General features: G+C 38.3%; 2 protein-coding genes across 3 annotated transcripts in view; both read right to left on the bottom strand.

Annotated features, from left to right (window-relative positions):
- The window catches only part of LOC121390240 (eukaryotic translation initiation factor 4 gamma 3-like), a 99,804-nt gene that overhangs the window by 13,215 nt on the left and 64,933 nt on the right, over positions 1-21,656 (bottom strand). The gene's annotated exons all lie outside the window — the stretch shown is intronic.
- Positions 1-21,656, bottom strand: part of LOC121390241 (eukaryotic translation initiation factor 4 gamma 1-like) — a 35,363-nt gene that overhangs the window by 1,659 nt on the left and 12,048 nt on the right. Inside the window, exons 4-9 of the mRNA XM_041522020.1 lie at positions 18,092-18,229; positions 16,361-16,420; positions 11,109-11,255; positions 8,399-8,478; positions 7,812-7,968; positions 1,984-2,088 (exon numbers count right to left, since the gene is read on the bottom strand). Of these exons, the coding sequence (XP_041377954.1) occupies positions 1,984-2,088; positions 7,812-7,968; positions 8,399-8,478; positions 11,109-11,255; positions 16,361-16,420; positions 18,092-18,229 (687 nt within the window). The remainder of the gene's footprint in view (positions 1-1,983; positions 2,089-7,811; positions 7,969-8,398; positions 8,479-11,108; positions 11,256-16,360; positions 16,421-18,091; positions 18,230-21,656) is intronic.

The raw sequence follows: 21,656 nt of genomic DNA on the forward strand, positions 1-21,656 counted from the left end.
TAGTAGTAATAATCAGATGTCACTGGACGAGGGAGATAAGAGTTTAAAAACACTAGCATTGGGGGGTGGGGGTGGGAGTGGGGTCAGGATATTCATATTTACACAATAAGACTTAACTGCAACATTTGACCAAAGCAAATTTCACTAGCTGTCGGGCATGGCAATAGTAGTTATTTACTAGCCCAACACTGAATATCACTAGCCATGGGAGTAGGGCTACCATAATCTAGAAGCCCTGACATGATAGGGGTATGAGAGATGGAGGGAAAACAAAAGTCGAATGTGCATCATGCAATACAATGGCATTATATGGCATCCAGATACATAGTGTTATTTTACTTTATTCCTTAGTCTCATTGTCATCTAGTAGTATAAGTGTCAGGCACTTGGATCTGGATCAAGTTTGACCTTCAAGTACTCGAGTCCACTAATTTGGACTCATGGAGGCCCTTGTTTGGGGCAGGCCTGAATAAACGAAAATGCCTAAATCTAGGTAACAATATTTATCATATTTGCATTACTACCAAATGGCTATGTAGGGTTCCAAATGAATCAGTACGCATTTTTACATGGATTATAAGTAATATTGTGAGTAGAAGGATGGAAATACATTTATTACACCACGGCTGAAGAGATATCCATGTGATATAAATCGTCTCTCACATTGTGGGATATGCTTCTTCAAAGGTCACGACCTCGGTCAGCTGATCAACAGAATGCAAAGTTTCATTGATAAATAGCTAAACAAAGTAGCCACAACATGACGTCATTTGTTAAGCGACGTCATTTTCCCGGTCTTTAATCCATGCATTTTCATGTCTTATTTAGTTATTTTGGAAGTCATTTTGTGTGATTTTTTTTCCCGTGGGAGACCGTTTATACTACAACTCGTGTGTTTTTAATAAAATACTATACTCGTTCCCGTGGGAGACCGTTTATACTACAACTCGTGAGTTTTTAATAAAATACTATACTCGTTCCCGTGGGAGACCGTTTATACTACAACTCGTGCGTTTTTAATAAAATACTATACTCGTTCCCGTGGGAGACCGTTTATACTACAACTCGTGCGTTTTAATAAAATACTATACTCGTTCCCGTGGGAGACCGTTTATACTACAACTCGTGCGTTTTAATAAAATACTATACTCGTTCCCGTGGAAGACCGTTTATACTACAACTCGTGCGTTTTTAATAAAATACTATACTCGTTCCCGTGGGAGACCGTTTATACTACAACTCGTGCGTTTTTAATAAAATACTATACTCGTTCCCGTGGGAGACCGTTTATACTACAACTCGTGCGTTTTTAATAAAATACTATACTCGTTCCCGTGGGAGACCGTTTATACTACAACTCGTGTGTTTTTAATCATGTTTAATCATGTAAAAATGCATACTGATTAAAAATACACTCGTAATATAAATGGTCTCACACGGGAACTCATTTAGTATTTTCTATGTACATCGTGAAATGTTTTCAGGCTAATTGTTTTTGCCTGAACACCTGCATCATTTTTACCAATATGCAAAGATATGATCCAGCACTGCGACGGCAGTTCAACTCCCTGACCACCCCCATCCCCACCCCCAACATGCTTATGTTGCAATTCATTCCATAACATACAGGTCCTTCCCTTTAGGTTTCTCCTTCAGTATATAATTTATACAACTGAGGCTGCATCAAAAGCTCTGACACCGCATTTTGGCATTTACCTTCAGGGAACACTTTGTTCACTAAATTGCATCATGATTCGCCACGCAAGTTTCAGAGATCACTACACAATTTTACAACACTAAGCAGTAGTTGCTAATCAATTTTCAACTGACTAGAAATATCATTAATCAAGATTTTGAAAACAAAATGTTCCCTAACTTTTGTCTGACACCCAACAGCTGATGTATTTTTCATGTTGGGATGTCGTTAAACATTCATTCATTCATTCATTCCAAAATCTCTAACTAAATGAAAGTAAATCTTACTTCTCTCAGTTCAATTACATCTAGTAACCTGAATCTGCACTGGTATGAAACTTTCTTCTCTCTTACTATTCTTTGCATTTGTGAGAAATATTGATCCATCCTTGGCTGCAAGTGAAAAACAAAAATCTCATCACTCACCTGTATTATACAACACAGATCATTTGAAAACTTGTCGGCCATTCAAGACTTCTATAGTGTACCATTACATTATTGCCCCCCCCCCCCCCCCCAAAAAAAAACCCCAACCCCAAACCCACATCAAATTAAACAAGAATTCTGAGAGTACTGCTAAAGCAATACATGTCCCATTCAGCTCAATATCTTGAGGCATTGTGGGAAAAAAACAAATTCCTGAAAACAAATTTTCATATCTCCTAAGTTCAAGGGCCATAACTGTCAAAAACAGCCAAGAAAGTCAAACTTGATATGGAACAGTGCATGGTAAAGCTGTAAAAAAAATTCTGCTCAATATCTTTGGTTATTGTGAAATAAAATCAGGAAAACAAATTATATCTCCTAAGTTCAAGGGCCATAACTCTGTCAAAAGTGGATAATTTGCCATGAAAGTGAAACTTGAACTGTAAAAGTACATAGTAAAGCTGTACCATTTTTTTTCACTCAATATCTTTGGTTATTGTGAAGAAAAAAAATCAGGAAAACAAATTTTCGTATCTCCTAAGTTCAAGGGCCATAACTGTCAAAAATAGCCAAGAAAGTTAAACTTGATCTGTAACAGTGCATGGTAAAGCTATACACAAAATTTCAGCTGAATATCTTGATGAATTGTTTAAAGTCTGGAAAACTAAATGTGGGACAGATGATGGCTTAGATAACATGAGGGCAAAAGAAAAGAGGAAGGAAATGTTTTATTTAATGATGCACTCAACACATTTTATTTAAGGTTATATGGTGTCAGACATATGGTTAAGGGCCACACAGATATTGAGAGAGGAAACCCGCTGTCGCCACTTCATGTACTACTCTTTTCGATTAGCAGCAAGGGATCTTTTTTATGCACCATCCCACAGACAGGGTAGTACATACCATGACCTTTGATATGCCAGTCATGGTGCACTGGCTGGAGTGAGAAACAACAAAAGAAAAGATCTGGATGTTTGAATCACTCTACTGTAATAGTCAGGTTAAGTTAAAAATAAATATTTTAGTATGAACCCAGTCAAGACGTAAACCCATAACTTTTTCTGAATCTTAATTTTTGGACAATAATTGTTTATAAGATTTTTTTTTTAAATTGTGAATTTATCGATGTATAACTGTCACAAATTGTATAAAATCATTTTATACTAAATTTGTGATTGTAATAATTAATATAGACAATAACTAGTTAACGACGTCAGATATCTGCTTTATCCTGTGATGGTAACAATAGGAAATGGGAATTTCCCATTCAGCCTGAACAGGATAAAGCCAATATTCGATGTCATTAACTAGTTATTATCTTTATCCTGCAGACCATAAAAATTATGGGGAAAAGCTATTATTTCTTTTATTTCAGCCACGTTGTACAATGACCTATAGAAGTCAAATGAGCAAGTTTGTTATGCGTGTCACATCAGGGCTCGAACTTAACGGCAGCAACAACGGCAATTGCCGTCGGTGACATATAAACTGCCGTCGGTTGGGGCCATCACCGATGGCAATTCTGTGCTACAGGATAAAAATTACTGCTGTCAGTAAAGCTCCTCACCAACGGCAAAATGTATAAACATGTATGCAAGTTATCTGCCAGTATTTAACACGGGTTAATGGGTGTTTAGTTGCTACCACTCAATGGAACTAGTCATGCGCATACCCTGTGTTGTATAATATACGTTCTCACTGCATTTTGTCTCCTCGCTTTCGTGCTATGCTGCCCCTTTTCAAATTTGGCAGCCCCATTTGTTTTTCTGCACCCATCTTTATTTTTTGGCAATTTCCAACTGAAAGATCACTTATTTGGCGCCAAATATGTCACATTATCAGAACGGTCATTCTATCTTTTGTATCCACTAATTCGTAACTGATGATTTTTACTTACTGTCATTTGTTTATTCAGCAATTCTTTATAAAATATTAGAAACGTTTAATTTGGGGGAGGGGGAGATATCCGCTCTTATAAAAACAACGGAAGTGGTAGTGTTCATTATGAAAATAATTTATCTTGGGTGCCAAATAATATATACACCATGTTTACAAAAATGAAACTACTTTTTATCAGCTGGCAGTATCAATGCGATCGATTCACTCGATGAAGATGGGAAAAAAAAAAGAACAGAAAAATGTTATCCCACAGTAGGGGATCACTTTAAAAAATCTCTTTATTATTTTTCACATATCTTAAAATCTTTATTAAAATAATAATATTAAAACTTTGATCAGTTTAGCAAAACAAACACCTGTGAATGTCAGACCGATACTCTGTTTTAACTGAATACATTTGTACAGTGCACAAAAGATAAAACAGCTTGTACATCGTACCAACTTTTCAGTACCAGATACTGAGGGACAAACTAAGGGATAGGTATTTCCACAAAGTCAACCAACACACAACGATATATAGTAACCAAATGTTCCTTCTCATTTTAATTTTTTTTTTTTTTAAATGGTGGGGTGGGGGCCGCGTGACCACCCTCCTTTAATTTTCACCCAATACCTTAAGTTCATTCAGAAAGCGACTACCTCCTGTAACAACTAACACACTCCCTATTAAAGAGTATCAGAACCCTTTTAATCAATACCTTAAGTTCATTCAGAAAGCGACTACCTCCTGTAACAACTAACACACTCCCTATTAAAGAGTATCAGAACCCTTTTAATCAATACCTTAAGTTCATTCAGAAAGCGACTACCTCCTTAACAACTAACACACTCCCTATTAAAGAGTATCAGAACCCTTTTAATCAATACCTTAAGTTCGTTTGGAAAGCGACTACCTCCTGTAACAACTAACACACTCCCTATTAAAGAGTATCAGAACCCTTTTAATCAATATCTTAAGTTCATTCAGAAAGCGACTACCTCCTGTAACAACTAACACACTCCCTATTAAAGAGTATCAGAACCCTTTTAATCAATACCTTAAGTTCATTCAGAAAGCGACTACCTCCTTAACAACTAACACACTCCCTATTAAAGAGTATCAGAACCCTTTTAATCAATACCTTAAGTTCGTTTGGAAAGCGACTACCTCCTGTAACAACTAATACACTCCCCTATTAAAGAGTATCAGAACCCTTTTAATCAATACCTTAAGTTCAATCAGAAAGCGACTACCTCTACCTACTGTCAACTAATTAATTCCCTAACATACTTTATTAAAATTTACCAATTAATACTATTTATATTTCCATATTTATCCTAATACTCAAGACTTGGATAATGTCTAGTACAGATATAGTTACATTCTGTTAGAAGCAAGCACAGAAATAAAACAAAAAATTACACAAAAACCTGAGAATACAAATTCTCACATGTATAATTCGAAGTCAACAACACAGAAGTAAATAAAAAATGCCACATTCACATCTTACCTCGTGCATCAGTCATTGTTCAATTATAGTTACTTATTAATCTTGATTGGTAGAACATTTGGCAATCTCCGTTATTTCCGACATAACCCAAGTAATTTTCCATACCCACAAACTTATAACGGGCTCAGACCACACTTAATAAATTATACATACCTAACTCTGTAACGTTCCTTATTTCCTTATATTAGTGAGATTAATTTATGGTTAGTAAAATTAATAAAAAATATAATTAGAGACAAAACCAAGGAAAATATAAAAACCAAACAAATATGAAAAGATAGATGAGATGAAACTCAGGAATGCTACATACTCCTCCACTACAACCTGGAGCTATGTCCACATAGCGTATAGAATTTTCTCCATCAAAATTACTGGCACTGGATTGTTTTCATATTTCTCCATTATAATTATCATTTGAACACAAGCTTCCAAAAGAAAGTTACTATCAACTATACCAAATTATTGTCTATAAAATAGTTCCCTTAAAAAAATGTGTACAACATGTACATGTCAAATTCATGTCATATTAATTCAACAAAAAAACAAGGGTACCGGTGAGGTACATGATACACCCGTCAGGAGTTTGATGGATATGTTACGGGTATGATTCAATTCTAATTATGTGAAATATTTGCAATGGGATGGATAAACAGTTTGTTTTGGACCAACTACTGATAATACTGTATCCACTGGAGAAGGTGCTGTCTAATTAATGAAGTCCTGACTTCTTCAAAGGCTAAAAAAGATTTTCCTATGAAGTTCAGAATATAGACAAATTATTTGATTTATTTGTATCACAGTGACCTATTAATTTTATGTGACACACCATCATCCCAAGTTGTGACTACGTACATACGACGTTTGATGGTCTTGTATACATCTGTATGCAATATATGATCAGACAAGGATTTACTGTTATGTGCAGTAGACATGAAAAGAAGGTCACAGTGACCTAGTAATAGTACATGTAACACCGCCATCCCAAGTTGTTCCTACATGTGAGGTTTGATGGTCCTGTATGCATCTGTATTCAAGATATGGTCCTGACAAGGATTTACTGTTATGTGCAGTAAACCATGAAAAGTAGGTCACAGTGACATAATTAGTAATAGTACACGACACACCACCATCCCAAGTTGTTCCTACATGTGAGGTGTGATGGTCCTGTATGCACCTGTATGCAAGATATGGTCCGGATATGGATTTACAGTAAACTGTGAAAAGTAGGTCACAGTGACATAGTAATAGTACACGACACACCACCATCCCAAGATGTTCCTACATGTGAGGTGTGATGGTCCTGTATGCATCTGTATGCAAGACCGGCCTCGGTGGCGTCGTGGCAGGCCATCGGTCTACAAGCTGGTAGGTACTGGGTTCGGATCCCAGTCGGGGCATGGGATTTTTAATCCAGATATAGACTCCAAACCCTGAGTGAGTGCTCCGCAAGGCTCAATGGGTAGGTGCACTTGCACCGACCAGTGATCCATAACTGGTTCAACAAAGGCCATGGTTTGTGCTATCCTGCCTGTGGGAAGTGCAAATAAAAGATCCCTTGCTGCCTGTCGTAAAAAGAGTAGCCTATGTGGCAACAGCGGGTTTCCTCTAAAAACAGTGTCAGAATGACCATATGTTTGACGTCCAATAGCCGATGATAAGATAAAAAATCAATGTGCTCTAGTGGCGTCGTTAAATAAAACAAACTTTACTGTATGCAAGATATGGTCTGGAGACGAAAAAGTTAACTGACGGACGGACAGACGGACAGACAACGCCATACCATAATACGACCCATCATAGACGAGTGCATAATTTTTTTTTTGCATTGACTTAAGTTTGTCTTTGACAACATAATACATTCAACATTGATACACACATGCAATACAAAAATAAATGAGAAACCGTTCCTTACGTCCTACAATTTATAACATTTTCTTACAATATTTCAACATACCTTCATAAATTACATTACTCCTCTTCTCACTTGAGGAATCTAAATTGTGCTCAATGCAACCCGAACAATGGCAATGACTCAAATTCTAAATTTGACCCCTCTCTTTTCCCATAATCAATACCCCCTCCCCCTTTACCAAATATACCAGAACTGAAAACACTTACATTTAAACCAAGCCTATCAACTACTTGTTTTTTAGGAACCGCTCTCTAAAGAACCGCTCTCTAAGGAACCGCTCTCTAAAGTTGAAATACTGCCAGCATGGCGTCTAGAATTTTTATAAAATTATTCTAGAGTTCCAGTTACATTATAGGTATGGACCCAATCAAAATGCCAACACATACCTTGGCTTTTTCCGATTCCAATTGTTTTCCTATTGTTGTGAGAAGTTGACATAAACACTCTAGATTTTCCTCATCTCGAGACCGTAGCAGTTTAAAGACACAGTCGTGCATAATATTTTCAGTCAGCATTTTTAATTTAAACAATTCACCAATAAAACTGGAAAATAACACAAAATATATTTAGTAAACGGTTTAGACACATTAAATAACCCCATATAACTTATCAGATATAACACATCATTTTAGCTTTTAGCTTCCAATGGCCAAATGGATTACTCATCATTCCACACATCATCGGGCTATTTCTCATGTCAGCCAGTGCACCACGACTGGTATATCAAAGGCCGTGGTATGTGCTATCTTGTCTGAGGGATGGTGCATATAAAGGATCTCATTACTAATGGGCTTTCTCTCTAAGACTGTATGTCAAAATTACCAAATGTTTGAAATCCAATAGACGATGATTAATAAATCAATGTATTCTAGCGATGTCATTAAACAAAACAAACTTAATTTTTCATTACATGAAAGTCAAATAATGTTACTTTTGTCATACCATTTCAGGAAATGTTAACATGAAAACCTGCCTAATATTTCCTGTAGATCTTCTCCTAGCTTTACTTGATACTTCTTCCAATTCCTTTTTTAGCTGTGCCTTTTGCTCCTCCTATAATGAAAAAACATAGCATTTAAATGACAAACATTTCATTACAGAGACAGACAAAGAAAGAGGCAGAGATTCAGGCAGGCAGGCAGAGAGAGAGGGATGAGAGGGATGAGAGGGATGGGAGGGAGAGGGAGGGAGGGAGGGAGGGAGGGAGGGAGCGAGAGAGAGAGAGAGAGAGAGAGAGAGAGAGAGAGAGAGAGAGAGAGAGAGAGAGAGAGAGAGAGAGAGAGAGAGAGAGAGAGGGCGAGAGAGAGAGATGCACACACAAACATACAGTCAGACAGGTGTAGGTATTGTTACAGTGGAACCTCGTTAGTCCACTCCAGGATTCCGGAATCATCACCTTAACACAAAATGAAATGACCACTCAGTAAAGTTATTCATTAATCCGGATATCAAGCTTCCAGAACCAGACAGTCATAATTCTGAACCAAATGTAAAAAGTAAAGGCAAATTGCTTCGTTTGACCAGTCACCGCTGATTGAATATAAAAGCAATCCGCCAATTAACGCTCAAGGAATCGACAGAGATAAAATGGCTGCACACGGTTTCACACCGCAGTTTATTTAACCATTCACCTGTGTTTATTTAGCATTAGTCGGATAAAGCACAAGTGTTAACAAGTGTTTGTTGTTTTTCAAATATAATTTCCTTGATCTATAGAAATGTTAAATGAAAGATTAAATACCCTATTCTATAGCAACAGTTGTCAACAGGTCCGAACATAAAAACAAATGTATGCCAATTATGACACAATTCACTGTCAGTCACTATGTCGAGTCAACATAAAAAAAGAAAACGTCATGCAATTACTGCCCACGAAAAGAGAGAAATCTGCCGGGTAGAAATCGGAAAATCCAAAGTGAGTCTGGATGGCATGTCAAAATATTTTGCTAATAATTTTGGCAACGAAATAGGAAAATCAACAATTGGCGACATTCTGAAGAAAAAAGAAAAATGGCTTAATATAGCTGAAGATGAATTGTCACTTTCTAGATCGCGACCTGCCAAGAACCAGAAGTTAGAAGAGGCTCGCTACCTGTGGCTCAGTGACATGTCCAGTCGGAATGCAGCAATCAATGACCAAATGTTGATTGAAAAGGCCAAAAGTCTGGGAGAAAAGATGAACGTAACTGACTTTGCTTACTCTCGCGGATGGCTGTCACCGTTCAAGTCTCGCCACAACGTTGCCAAACACGTGTACGAAGGAGAAGCAGCAAGTGTCGACAAGAATGCAGTGGTTAGTGGGAGAGAAGAACTGAAGAAAGTGTTAAAAGATTATGCACCAGAAGATGTTTTCAACATGGACGAAACTGGACTGTTTTTTAAGCTGGGCCCAAACTACACATTAGCTTCAAAGCCTGTGAAAGGTGTTAAAAGATCGAAGGCCAGGATAACAGTGGCACTTTGTGCAAATTTCACTGGTGATATCAAAATAAAGCTGTTTGTGATCGCGAAGGCTCGGAGACCACGTTGCTTTGGTAGTGATTTCAACCCGAACGTTTATGTCCGATATCGTAACAAAAAGAAAGCGTGGATGACTTCAAACCTTTTTTGTGATTGGTTAAGAGCATTTGACAGGCAAATGAAATCGCGTGGTCACAAACTTATTCTTGCCGTTGACAACATGGCCAGCCACGCTTGTGGGAATGTGGCATTGGGTAATGTTAAAAGTCCATTTTCTACCACCAAATACCACAGCACACATACAGTCAATGGATGTGGGAATCATTCGAGCATTCAAGGCACACTATCGACAGTATTTAGTGAGGCTGTTTCTCAAATGCATTGAAGATGGCGAACCGCAAGTGTTCAATCTACGACAGGTGTTAAGATTCATGAAGCAAGCGTGGGGTGAGGTAACATGTGCAACGATCCGCAACTGTTACCGGCATGTTAATATTCTACCTAGTTCGGAGACTGAAACGCAAGATGATGAAGACGACGACATGCTACTGTCCGAGTTATGTGACTTGTTAACACGTACAACAAGTCTGGTGCTGATAACAACCAATCGTCTGCTTTGACAGCTGAGCAGTACGTTGACACAGACAGCCAGGAAGAGACAGGCCAGCCACTTTCCGATGATGACATTCTGGATATTCTGTGTGTTTCGAAAGACGCCAATGATCTAAGTGATGATGATGATAATGAGCCAACTCCTATGCCAGCCCCTTCAGCAAAGGAAGCCAAGACAAATATTGAATCGCTCGTAAGGTACTTTGAGACGATGGGTGACGAAAAAAACCTTGGAACTCATATCTCAGAATGCAAAACTTGTTTGCACCAAACTGTTCAATCAGACAACCAGCTATCACGGAGTACTTTGTGAACCATTGATGTAAACGTAAAAAAAATTAAGGTTTTTAATTTTTATTTTGTTTGTGAATCAAGGGAGGTTACTCATGACGTACATTTCAGTAATCCGGAAATTTGTTAATCCGGATGTTTTTTTTAATAACCATACTGTCCGGACTAACGAGGTTCCACTGTATGTTGTTGTTGTTTTTGTCAGGGTTTTTTTTTTTTGTTCACATCAAACTACATATTGTGAGACTCACTAGTGTTGGTGTAGTTGATATATATATTTAAATGACTATCTACATAAAACTAAATATTGTGATATTCACAGACTCAGCTTCATCAAGCTCTTTCCTCTTCTTGTCAAAAATAACTTGGTCATCTTTGTCTCGCTCAAATTCTCTCTGACATCTTGTCAGCAGTATCACACGGAAATTTACAGATTCACCTGGTTTGCTTTCAGATGGCACTTTCAACTGAAACAATGAAAGTGAAAAGAATGTGTACTATTCTTTTTCGTAAAATTTCATTTATAAAACTGCTTAGAAAAGTTCAATTACCACTAAACAATTCTTAAGTAGTATGATATAATGCAAATGGAGAAAACTTGGAGTGTTTTCTCTTTTATGGATACATTACCTGTCCTCAAAACAAGTCCCCCCCCCCCCCCCCCATGCAAGTGGTCTAGTCCGAACATCCCAACAGCCAATGGGATGGCCTAAAAATTTTCAATGTATGCTCCCTGTAGTTCGGGTCATGTGACTTCAACTTCCTTCCTTTTCCATGAGCGCATCAACGGAGAACAGGAAGTGGGGAGGCCTGGGTGGGAATAAATCCTTGAGGACAGGTAATGTATCCTAAAAGAGAAAACACTCCAAGTTTTCTCCATTTCTTTTCACATTACCTGTCCTCAAAACAAGTGCAGATGGCAGTGGGTAAAGAGATCCGCAGATGCACCCGTTAGCTCCCCCAAGACCAGATGGAGTCTGACAAGTGGAAGAATTAGGCCAATCATGGTAAGCCCTCCTCCTAGGGATGCCCGTCACAAACCAATGCTGGTGATCATCAAATGAATCTTTGCCCATCAGTCGAGAGGAACCAGAACAAAGCCCAAATCCCAATCGAGATGCTGAAGAAACTGCATAAGGAAGATATCTTGCAATAGCACTACATGAACCAGTAGTGCAGTGAAGCAGGAACCAGGACATCAGAACAGTCATCCTGTTAGGCAGTCAAGAACCACCGACGACGTATCGACCCGCTACGCTATATTCCCAATATCATATGTGAAGCAACGCAAACATCAAATGGCTAGTATCCATGACCGGCACACCACATGATGCAATGTAGCAGCCAAGACAAACTTCTCAGCGTCAGACAACTCTGGCGAAACAACAGTGAACGCAGTGAGGGGATAAACCGCAATGGACCATAGTAACATACTTCCTGTAGTATCCGGCAAACCCAAGAAATTGACGAAGTTGGGCCGGATTTGTCAATGTTGGCCAATTGACAATCTTGTCAATCTTCTCTGGATCTGGCTTGATACCCTCAGCTGATACGATATGACCTACATATTTGACATCACTCTGGAAAAACTTACGTTTCTTCGGTGAAAGCTTAAGACCATTATCTCGAAGCTTCTTGAAGACAAGTTCCAGTCGTTTCAGATGTTGCTCATAACTGTCAGAAAATATAATGAGATCATCTATGTAGATCATACAAATCTTCAAGTGGAGCTCACCAAGTCAATCTTCCATAAGACGTTGATATGTCACTGGTGAGTTGGTGAGACCAAACCCCATCCGGTTGTACTCATAAAAGCTGTCCTAGGTTTGTGTTCCTCTGCAATCTCCACTTGATGGTATCCACTCTTCATGTCTAAGACACTGAAGATCTTGTTTCCAGCCAAACAGTCTAAAATCTCTTCAATGCGAGGAAGTGTATACGAATCTTTAACAGTCCTTGCATTAAGAAGGCGATAATCAATACACATTCATAAAGAATTATCAGGCTTCTTTGCAATTACAACTGGTGATGCCCAGGGACTATAAGATCGCCTGATGACACCACAAGCAAGTAACTGATGAAGATGCTGATTGACCTCATTGAACACTGAAGGTGGGATCCGTCTATGTCGCATCTTGAAAGGTTCTTCATCCATCAAATCGATGTGGTGTTTTACTCTGGGACAAAACCCAATATCAAAATCACCTTTAGAAAATGTATCTTGATAAATACAAAGCTAAGTAAACCATAGCCTGTTTACATATAGTTTACCTACCAACTGTGGGTCGGGTCTTTACAGAAGCATAATGCTGGTTGTCACCTACATGATTGTGGCACCTAATAATAAAATAAAGTCCATTAAGTACACATAAATCCATACGTGTACACATACTAATTAAACAAATATCTTATAATAACTTAGTTATTATGTTACTTTATTAAATACTATAGTATAATCATTTATGATAGAAAATATAGACTTTAACATATTCTACTAGCTATTCTATAAATATAACGTAACCATTTAATAAAAAAACTAATCAAGCTAAGTCACAATGTTATATTTAACATAACTATAATACTATTACTATATTATTAATCACTAAATCTCCTAATCTCATTTCTTGATTAAAATAAGTAATTAAAACAGGTAGTTACGGTGTAAATCATGTACAATATGTATTTACCTTTAAAATTCTCTGTGAATTGTTAGTTGTGCAGTTGCTGTCAATAAAAACTTGTCTTCTCATAAAAGTGGTCTGTTCTCCTTGAATGTCAAAGCTTCTGACCAGGAGAACACAGAAACAATGACACTGGGCTTGCAAGCACCGAGTTGTCAGTGAGCACAACCCAAGACCAGAAAACCAGAGAAAGCAAGAAAACAAAGAAAGCCTGCACACATATAACCTTACAGAATAAAACTATGTGAACAGTGTTTTAAAATAGTATGTGTGTAGTGAATGTAGTTTAAAACACCTGGTTACAGTGAAAAAAACCCAAACCGTGTGATGGTGACTGGAAAACTTCTGAAGCCAGCGGAAGTAGCGACTGACTGGCAACACCACCGGATGTAGTGATCGACCTGCTGAATATCTCGGTAATGTTATCGAGCAACAGACGGACCGACGCATTCTGTCGTCAGCACCAACCTGGAATGCATGTAACTGACAATCGACAGGAAACTGGAAAAAAAACGGTTTGTCATCAGGTGGAATGTCCGTAGCAAACATTGGAGCAGGACATGTCGTCAAAGGTGCCATAGAATGCAATGGTAACATCTCATAACAGCAGCAAGGCAAGCACGCATTGTCATATAAACTGCGAACCCCGTATCTTCAACTACAGATGGGGCTGGAACATCATGTGGAAATTCTTCATAATGCGAGCACAAGCAGACCAACGGATGGAATGGCAGTCGCTGGAGACTGAGACCATGAACAGTCCCGTCAAGATCCATCAGAAGCCTGGAAGCTAACATCAGCCGAAGATCGGTGACGATGGTCCGTGGGACCCGTGATAGGCCGCAGAGACCGACTGCGTGCATGGTTCCGATGAGACGAGGACGACTCAGACTAGTCACGAGAAGAGTATGAAGAACGCTAACCCGGTGAAACCGCTGAAGTCCTTTCCACAGTAGCCGCAGGCGACGTAAACAGCAAAAGCAAAGTCACAGGATGGACCGCATCCGGAAACATCAAGACAGGCGAAGTCTAGACAGGGCCGGAAACAGGTATCGCTGGAACCGTCACTAGATCCTCCTTGAAACCACAGGAACCGTGGCAGCCAACGTCTTCTGCAACATTGTCGGTAGTACCGACCTGCAAAGTACCGGCCGTTCAAGGAACATCCGAAGCAATCATCGGTGTCGGGCCCTTCTTGGAATGTGCAAGGCGAGCGGCAGTAGTGGAAGCCACAGATGAACCGAATTGTGGACGGTCGCGTCTGGAACCCTCAGAAACTTTGGAAGCTGCTTCAGCCAAAGGTCAGCGACGATAGTCCATGGTGCCCGTGAGAGGCTGTGAAGATCGTGGAGAACGCATCGTCCGAAAAAAACCTTAGTACCCTGGCACAGACAAAAAGGTCCGATGTGCTTGCCGCAGTTGGAGATATGGACTGTGGGTGGCCCCCGGCTATGGTACGATCCAGAAACCCTCGATCTATCACCGGACGACGGGACCGAACGGTGAGACAATGATGCAGTCTTCTCAGGTCGTGTACAGGTCTCTGTCTGTGTACTTTGTTCTTCTTTCTTCTGCTTGGAAGCGGTCTTCACGATCCAGAAACCTTCAAACTATCACGGGACTACGGTGCCGAACGATGAGCCAATGATAGTCTTCTCGGCCCGTTTGAATGACTTGGTCCGCTTGGAAGACCTGGATGGACAAGCGGCACCGCAAATGTAGACTGGCCCGCCTTAACTGGATCCGCCCCTGATCCGGAACCCGCAAATGGACAATGCGGCCGCCATGGAAGCCCTCGTCCCCTTCAGCATTGCCGGCAGCAAAGTCTTCAAAACATCCGCCACCGATTCAGTAATGGATGGAGCGCTGGAGCCCAAGGCAGCGACCGACTCAGTCTTCTTTGCACGAGTGGCAAGAACCTTGGAGTAGACCGCAAACTCTTCTGCTGTCAGCCCGGCACACCAGTCACATTCCATCTCATCAAGACACGGCACACGACAACCAGGACAAATCTCATGTGGATTGTCCCCTGACATAAAATTGCGACATCGAGTACAAGCACACACTACACGAGACAAGCTAACATCCGACATAATTATTTTCAATCTGTGAAATAGAAAGAAAAAGCAACAACCATGAACTGCAAAACGCCGGTAAACAAAGGACGCCATTTTGCAAATGGCGACCACACATTGTTACCCAGCAAACAAGAAGATTTTTGGAATAAATATCACTTAAAACAAACGTAATATGCCAAAAGAATATAGCGACAAGCATAATAAGATAATGGAGGAAACAAATCCACCATAACAATACAAAAGTATCACGAAAAACCCCAAAGTTTGACTCCAAAAAACATGTCCAAACCAAACAGCGAAAGGAAAAAGAAGGAAGTTGAAGTCACATGACTGGAACTACAGAGATAATACAGTGAAGAATTTTAGGCCATCGCATTGGCTGTTGGGATGTTCGGACCAGATCACTTGTGTGTGTGTGTGTGTGTGGGGGGGGAGGAGAGGTGCACTTGTTTTGAGGACAGGTAATGTGAAAAGAAAAGAAAATTTTAAAAAGAAAATGTTTAACAATATAATCCCAAACAAGGCAATGGTTGGAAAATAAAATCCAGTGGGTTTACCAAGGGAAATAAGTTACATAAAACAACGAACAAACATTAAACTAAATATTAAGCACCTGTCCTGAATGGATAAAAAAGAAAAAAGTATTTGTAAAAGAATAATTTCACCAGTTAATAAAACTATTTTTAAAAAGATTGCCTTCGTTTTGGGATTTATAAATGACGACCCTTTACTGGAACATATGTTAATAGTAGAACATGTTACATTACCAAAACTACAGATATTAATGTTTGAACTTGTGTAAATATAACTCACCATTAATAAATATTTGCACATATTTGCATATACCACACTAAAACCAGGTTGATTAATTGCCTGAAAAAGAAATAGTTAAAACATTTAACATACGAGACACTATTTACAACTTTATAATGATTTAACATCAAAGATATTGCTGTACAAACTGACAGAAGCATCAACATTTCTCAAATGGTGTATGCATTTATTCCCCTTATCTTGTAATTATTTCTTCAAAATTAACCTTTCTCTATATTGTTTTCTGAATATCAAGGCTTGAAATTCAGTGAGCAGGGTTGAAAATTAGCAGTCGCCTGGTCGGCCATGGCGACCTTTATTGGCTTAGGGCGACAAAGAATTTTAGAAAGGTAGTCCGTTGGTTGACCATCGATTTTAGGGTCTTGCGAGTGTGGTACCAGTTAAAAAAGGAAAGACACTGAAACTGAATCGAATGTGACAAAACACACCACCACTGTGTTGGCGCGAACTACAAGTGCTCAATCTACAATGCCAGACTCAGTTTTTGTAGAGCTCAAAACGAAGATATTGCATATATACTCTTCAAAAAAAGTAGGGGAACTCTAATAAGAATTTACAATTGCCAAAAGTGTATGGTATATTAGCTGTGGGGAATGGTTATATGATAATAGTAAATTAATTGGGCAAACATTACAACCGGTAGTTCAGTATTACAGTAGGTTTTATGACCACCAAAGATCTTGAAGGACAATTGGGGTCAGAAGTGAAATTTGTAAGCTGATGGTTTTTTTATCAGTAAATCACAAATTCAAACAATAAAAATGACTAAAAACAAAATAACATCTTTATGATGAACAGAATGAAAAAGATTGACAGAAATAATGTTTCACAGTGATTAATTGACCTTCCTGGAAATTGTAAAAATCAAGAATGACTTCCCACGCACGTGTATGGGGCAACTGCGTGATGCACGTGCAAACTATGGAATGTTTTTCGGTGTGTTGATAAACAGACTTGAACGTTTTTTACTAGGATGTCTGTGGTCAAAACGTATGTGCGGTCTAATAATAGATATTAACATTAATATTTCAGGTTCCCCTACTTTTTTGAAGAGTATATTTTTTAAATCTGGAAGTCGTCTGCTTATTGGAATGGGCTGGATACGCCATAATTATCTAGAGCTGGCCATGATTTTCAGTCATTTCGTGAAATGCCTGGAATTTTCAGTCATTTCACGTATTGCCTGGTGGTCACAGGCACTTCGCGAAATGACTGATTTGTTTAGGCATTATGAGTAATGACTGGTTTCACAGATTGACTGTAACATATATGCATTGAACACATGGTTATTTTTCAACAAAGAACATTCTAATTTTGAATTTGGCTGTACAGTTAAATTTGAATGTGAATACTGGAGGGCCAGTTGAATTTGAGAAGGGCCAATAAGATTTTTCTTCAACTGGCCGTGCTGGCAACCATGGTTTTCATGTTAATTTTCAACCCTGAGTGAGCCAATTCCTGCTTATAATCAAGCCTATAAGCAGCTTTTGCTTTCCATTTTAATATATTATACAATTAAAATAAGATTTTTGTTAGACTAGGTTAATTTTGTGGTCATTAGAATATCCATACATATTTTAAGAATATTGTCAATAATTTTTACAGTACTCCTCCCCATTCAAACACACACACGGTTGCTGTGAAATTCTTCAAGGCTTGCAATTATTTTTCACCCACTCCAATAAAGAAAAGATGACAAAATATAAATACTTGTTCAAATATAAGATCCGTAACTCCCTTGAGCCTCTCCTCAGTATCAATTGTAAGTCCATGCATCTGTTGTAGAAGTGTCTGGAACTTCTGTGGTGTAAGCTTGTTTAGAATACTCTTCACCTTCTTATTCAGCATCTGAAATATTAAAATTAAAAAATAAATAAAAACAGTCATAATGTTATTAAATCACTCGGATGTATTACCGGGTAACTACAGTACCCAGGCTTTGACAGTAGTGAAGTATTATTGATTCTCGAAAACTGTTTACACAATGCGCATTTGTTTATTGTTCTCATTTCTTTGTTCAAGTAAATTGAAAGCTATTAATTAATGCATACATTGTATAGGTAATAAATATCTATACACCTTTAAGAGTTTTGTTTGATTTTCTTTCAATGTCTTAAATTTAGCATCATGAAATATTAGCATTTTGTAAGGCCTCGCTAAATTTACTAATATTTTATGCTCACTAACATTTCCTAATTTACAGTATGTGTGAATAAAGGCATGTTTTGTACATATGGTTATACATATTTTAAATGATTTAATAATGGCTATGACACAAGGTAGTTTGACATCCATGAGCATTCATTTCACAATGAAACGAAAACAATTCAGACAACCTTTTGTTATATGTGACCGGTTTTGGTGGTGTTTTGTGGTTAAGCCATTGGACATAAGACTACTGGGTTTGCACCCCAGTACCGGCTCCCACCCAGAGCGAGTTTTAATGACTCAGTAGGTAGGTGTAAGACCACTACACTCTCTTCTCTCTCACTAACAACTAACTAACCCATTGTCCTGGACAGATAGCCTAGATGGCTGAGGTGTATGCCCAGGACAGCATGCTTGAACCTAAATTGGATATAAGCATGAAAATAAGTATAACTGAAAATGCTATACACATGTATAAGTTACAGACATTAGTAGAGAACGTTCAGAATGTACAAAGATCCCAACATTTAGCTAAATATTATTTTGGGTATTATTAACTATTAATAATTTGTAAAGAAGTGAGATTTGACATCTTAACTCTTTTTCCATTCACTTGCCAATTAGTAAGTAAATTTGCTTCGTGCTCTGTGAGGTTACAGCTCTATAGTCCGAAGGTTCAATGGTCCGAAGGTTTAATGGTCCGAAGGTTCAATGGTCCGAAGGTTCAATGGTCCGAAGGTTCAATAGTCCCAAAGTTCTAACTATAATCACAAAGAATGGCAAAAGAACAGTGTCAAAGGTACTAAACAAATGTGAATTATTTACAATAATCACTAAGCGTACCTCTGTGTAAAACATTTAAAGCAACAGTGTAAGATATATATGTTATGACACGACGATATGATACATGTTGGATATCAAGTTAAAGGCATCTGATTGGCTTCTTACATATCAATCCAAACCAACCACTGAGATTAAGCGAAGCGTTTAAGCCACAAGTTTAAGTGTAACGAGTGCTGTAAATTTCGGACAAGCATCCAAAACCTCGGCTGGAATGGGAAACAAGACGCTGTGTGTGAATATTATGATGGATCTTAGTCAGTTAACAACAAGATGTCTCCAGACGCAAAAAGAAAGAAAAAGAAAAAAACACTGAAAGGAATATACAAACTTTAGCATTAAAATACATTATTAAAGGGACAGACTAGTTTTTAAACAACTAAGGCATATTTTTCACTATTAGAGCCGTTTATGATCACTGAAATTATAGGGACATTCCTGAGTTTGTTGCATTGTAAGATGTTTCCCGACTAATAAAATATTTCTACGATTAAACTTACATATTAAATATATTTCCTTGTTTAGAATATCAGTGTCTGTATATTCAATGTGTTTCTGGTCATCTCAATATTTTGTAAGAAGTCCAAACTGGATTTTGTCTTCAAATAATTTCGTACGTACGAAAAAATAACTTTCCTGTCATGCCAAGGCCGGCTCTTGTGCCCACGACAGGCGTGCGCTACAACAGCTTGTTCTGAATGTGCACGTAAAACCCTATGACCTGACCTGACCTGAAAAAATAATATTTTAGGAAATACAATGAAATTTAACCTAGTAAAAATATTAGAACGACCAGAAACACGTTTAATATACAGCCACTAATATTTTATGCAGAAAAATATATTTGATATGTAATTTCAATCGTTAAAAAGGCTCTGTTAGTCGATAACATCTTAAACATTGCAGCAAACTCAGGAATGTCCCTTTAATAATTTGTAAAGAAGTGAGATTTGACATCTTAAATCTTTTTGTCATTCACTTGCCAATTGGCAAGTAAATTGGCTTCGTACTCTGTGAGGTTACAGCTATATAGTCCGAAGGTTCAATGGTCCGAAGGTTCTAACTATAATCACGAAGAATCGCAAAAGAACAGTGTCAAAGGCACTAAACAAATGTAAATTATTTAAAGTAATCACTAACTGTACCTCTGTGTAAAACGTTTAAAGCAGCAGTGTAAGATATGTTATGACACGACGATATGATAGGCCTATATATTGGATATCAATTTAAAGGCATCTGATTGGCTTCTTACATATCAATCCAAACCAACCACTGATATTAAGGCTACACACGTCAATTTCTATTGTCAGATGTACATGTCAACAGTGTACATTACGTAAACGCAAGCGCTGTATATAACTTAGTTGAAAATACTTTTAATTTCTCTTAAACCTGCATTTTAAAGAAAAAGATATGTCAGAAAAATAATTCTACACTCGTGTCTCCAGCTCTCGTGTCAGTTAGATCACATTTATCTTGCATTTCATTTAAAATTGTATTCACCTCATGTTCGCTCCCATTGGCGCAGCCAGGATTTTATATTGATGGGGGACCACAATGTCATGGAGGGTCAACCACATTGTTTTTGAGACTGTCAATAGTGAAGGAAGGACATGTTTTATTTAACAACACATTCAACACATTTCATGGGCTACTGCACCATCCCACAGACATGATATTACATACCACAGCCTTTGTTACATCAGTTGTGGAGCAATGGCTGGAATGAGAAATAGCCCACCGACGGGGATCGATCGTGCATCAGATGAGCAATGTATCACTGAGTTACGACCCGGTCCCATGTTAATAGGGTGACAGACAAACATAAACAATATAATTTGGGGAAAAAAGATATGTGCTTGAGGAGAGCATAATCCCTCTTCCCCTCCCCAGGGCAACTCGGAAGCTAAACGGTATGTAACGATCATTCATGTAGTTTTCTATGTTTATACAAGAACATTCTACAGTGGTCATGATTTAAACGCTTGGTGATGCTATCTAATATATATAATTATAGAAATTATATAAATAATATAACAAAAATAATTCTCCTCTTAAGAGTGGATATTTGAAAACAAAAGCCACACCAGGATAGGCCAGTAGTGTAATACAGGCCACACCTGGATAGGCCAGTAGTGTAACACAGGCCACACCTGGATAGGCCAGTAGTGTAACACAGGCCACACCTGGATAGGCCAGTAGCGTAACACAGGCCACACCTGGATAGGCCAGTAGCGTAACACATGCCACACCTGGATAGGCCAGTAGCGTAACACATGCCACACCT

The sequence above is a fragment of the Gigantopelta aegis genome, chromosome 15, assembly GCF_016097555.1.
Source record: "Gigantopelta aegis isolate Gae_Host chromosome 15, Gae_host_genome, whole genome shotgun sequence".
In the NCBI taxonomy this organism is placed as follows: Eukaryota; Metazoa; Mollusca; class Gastropoda; order Neomphalida; family Peltospiridae; genus Gigantopelta; species Gigantopelta aegis.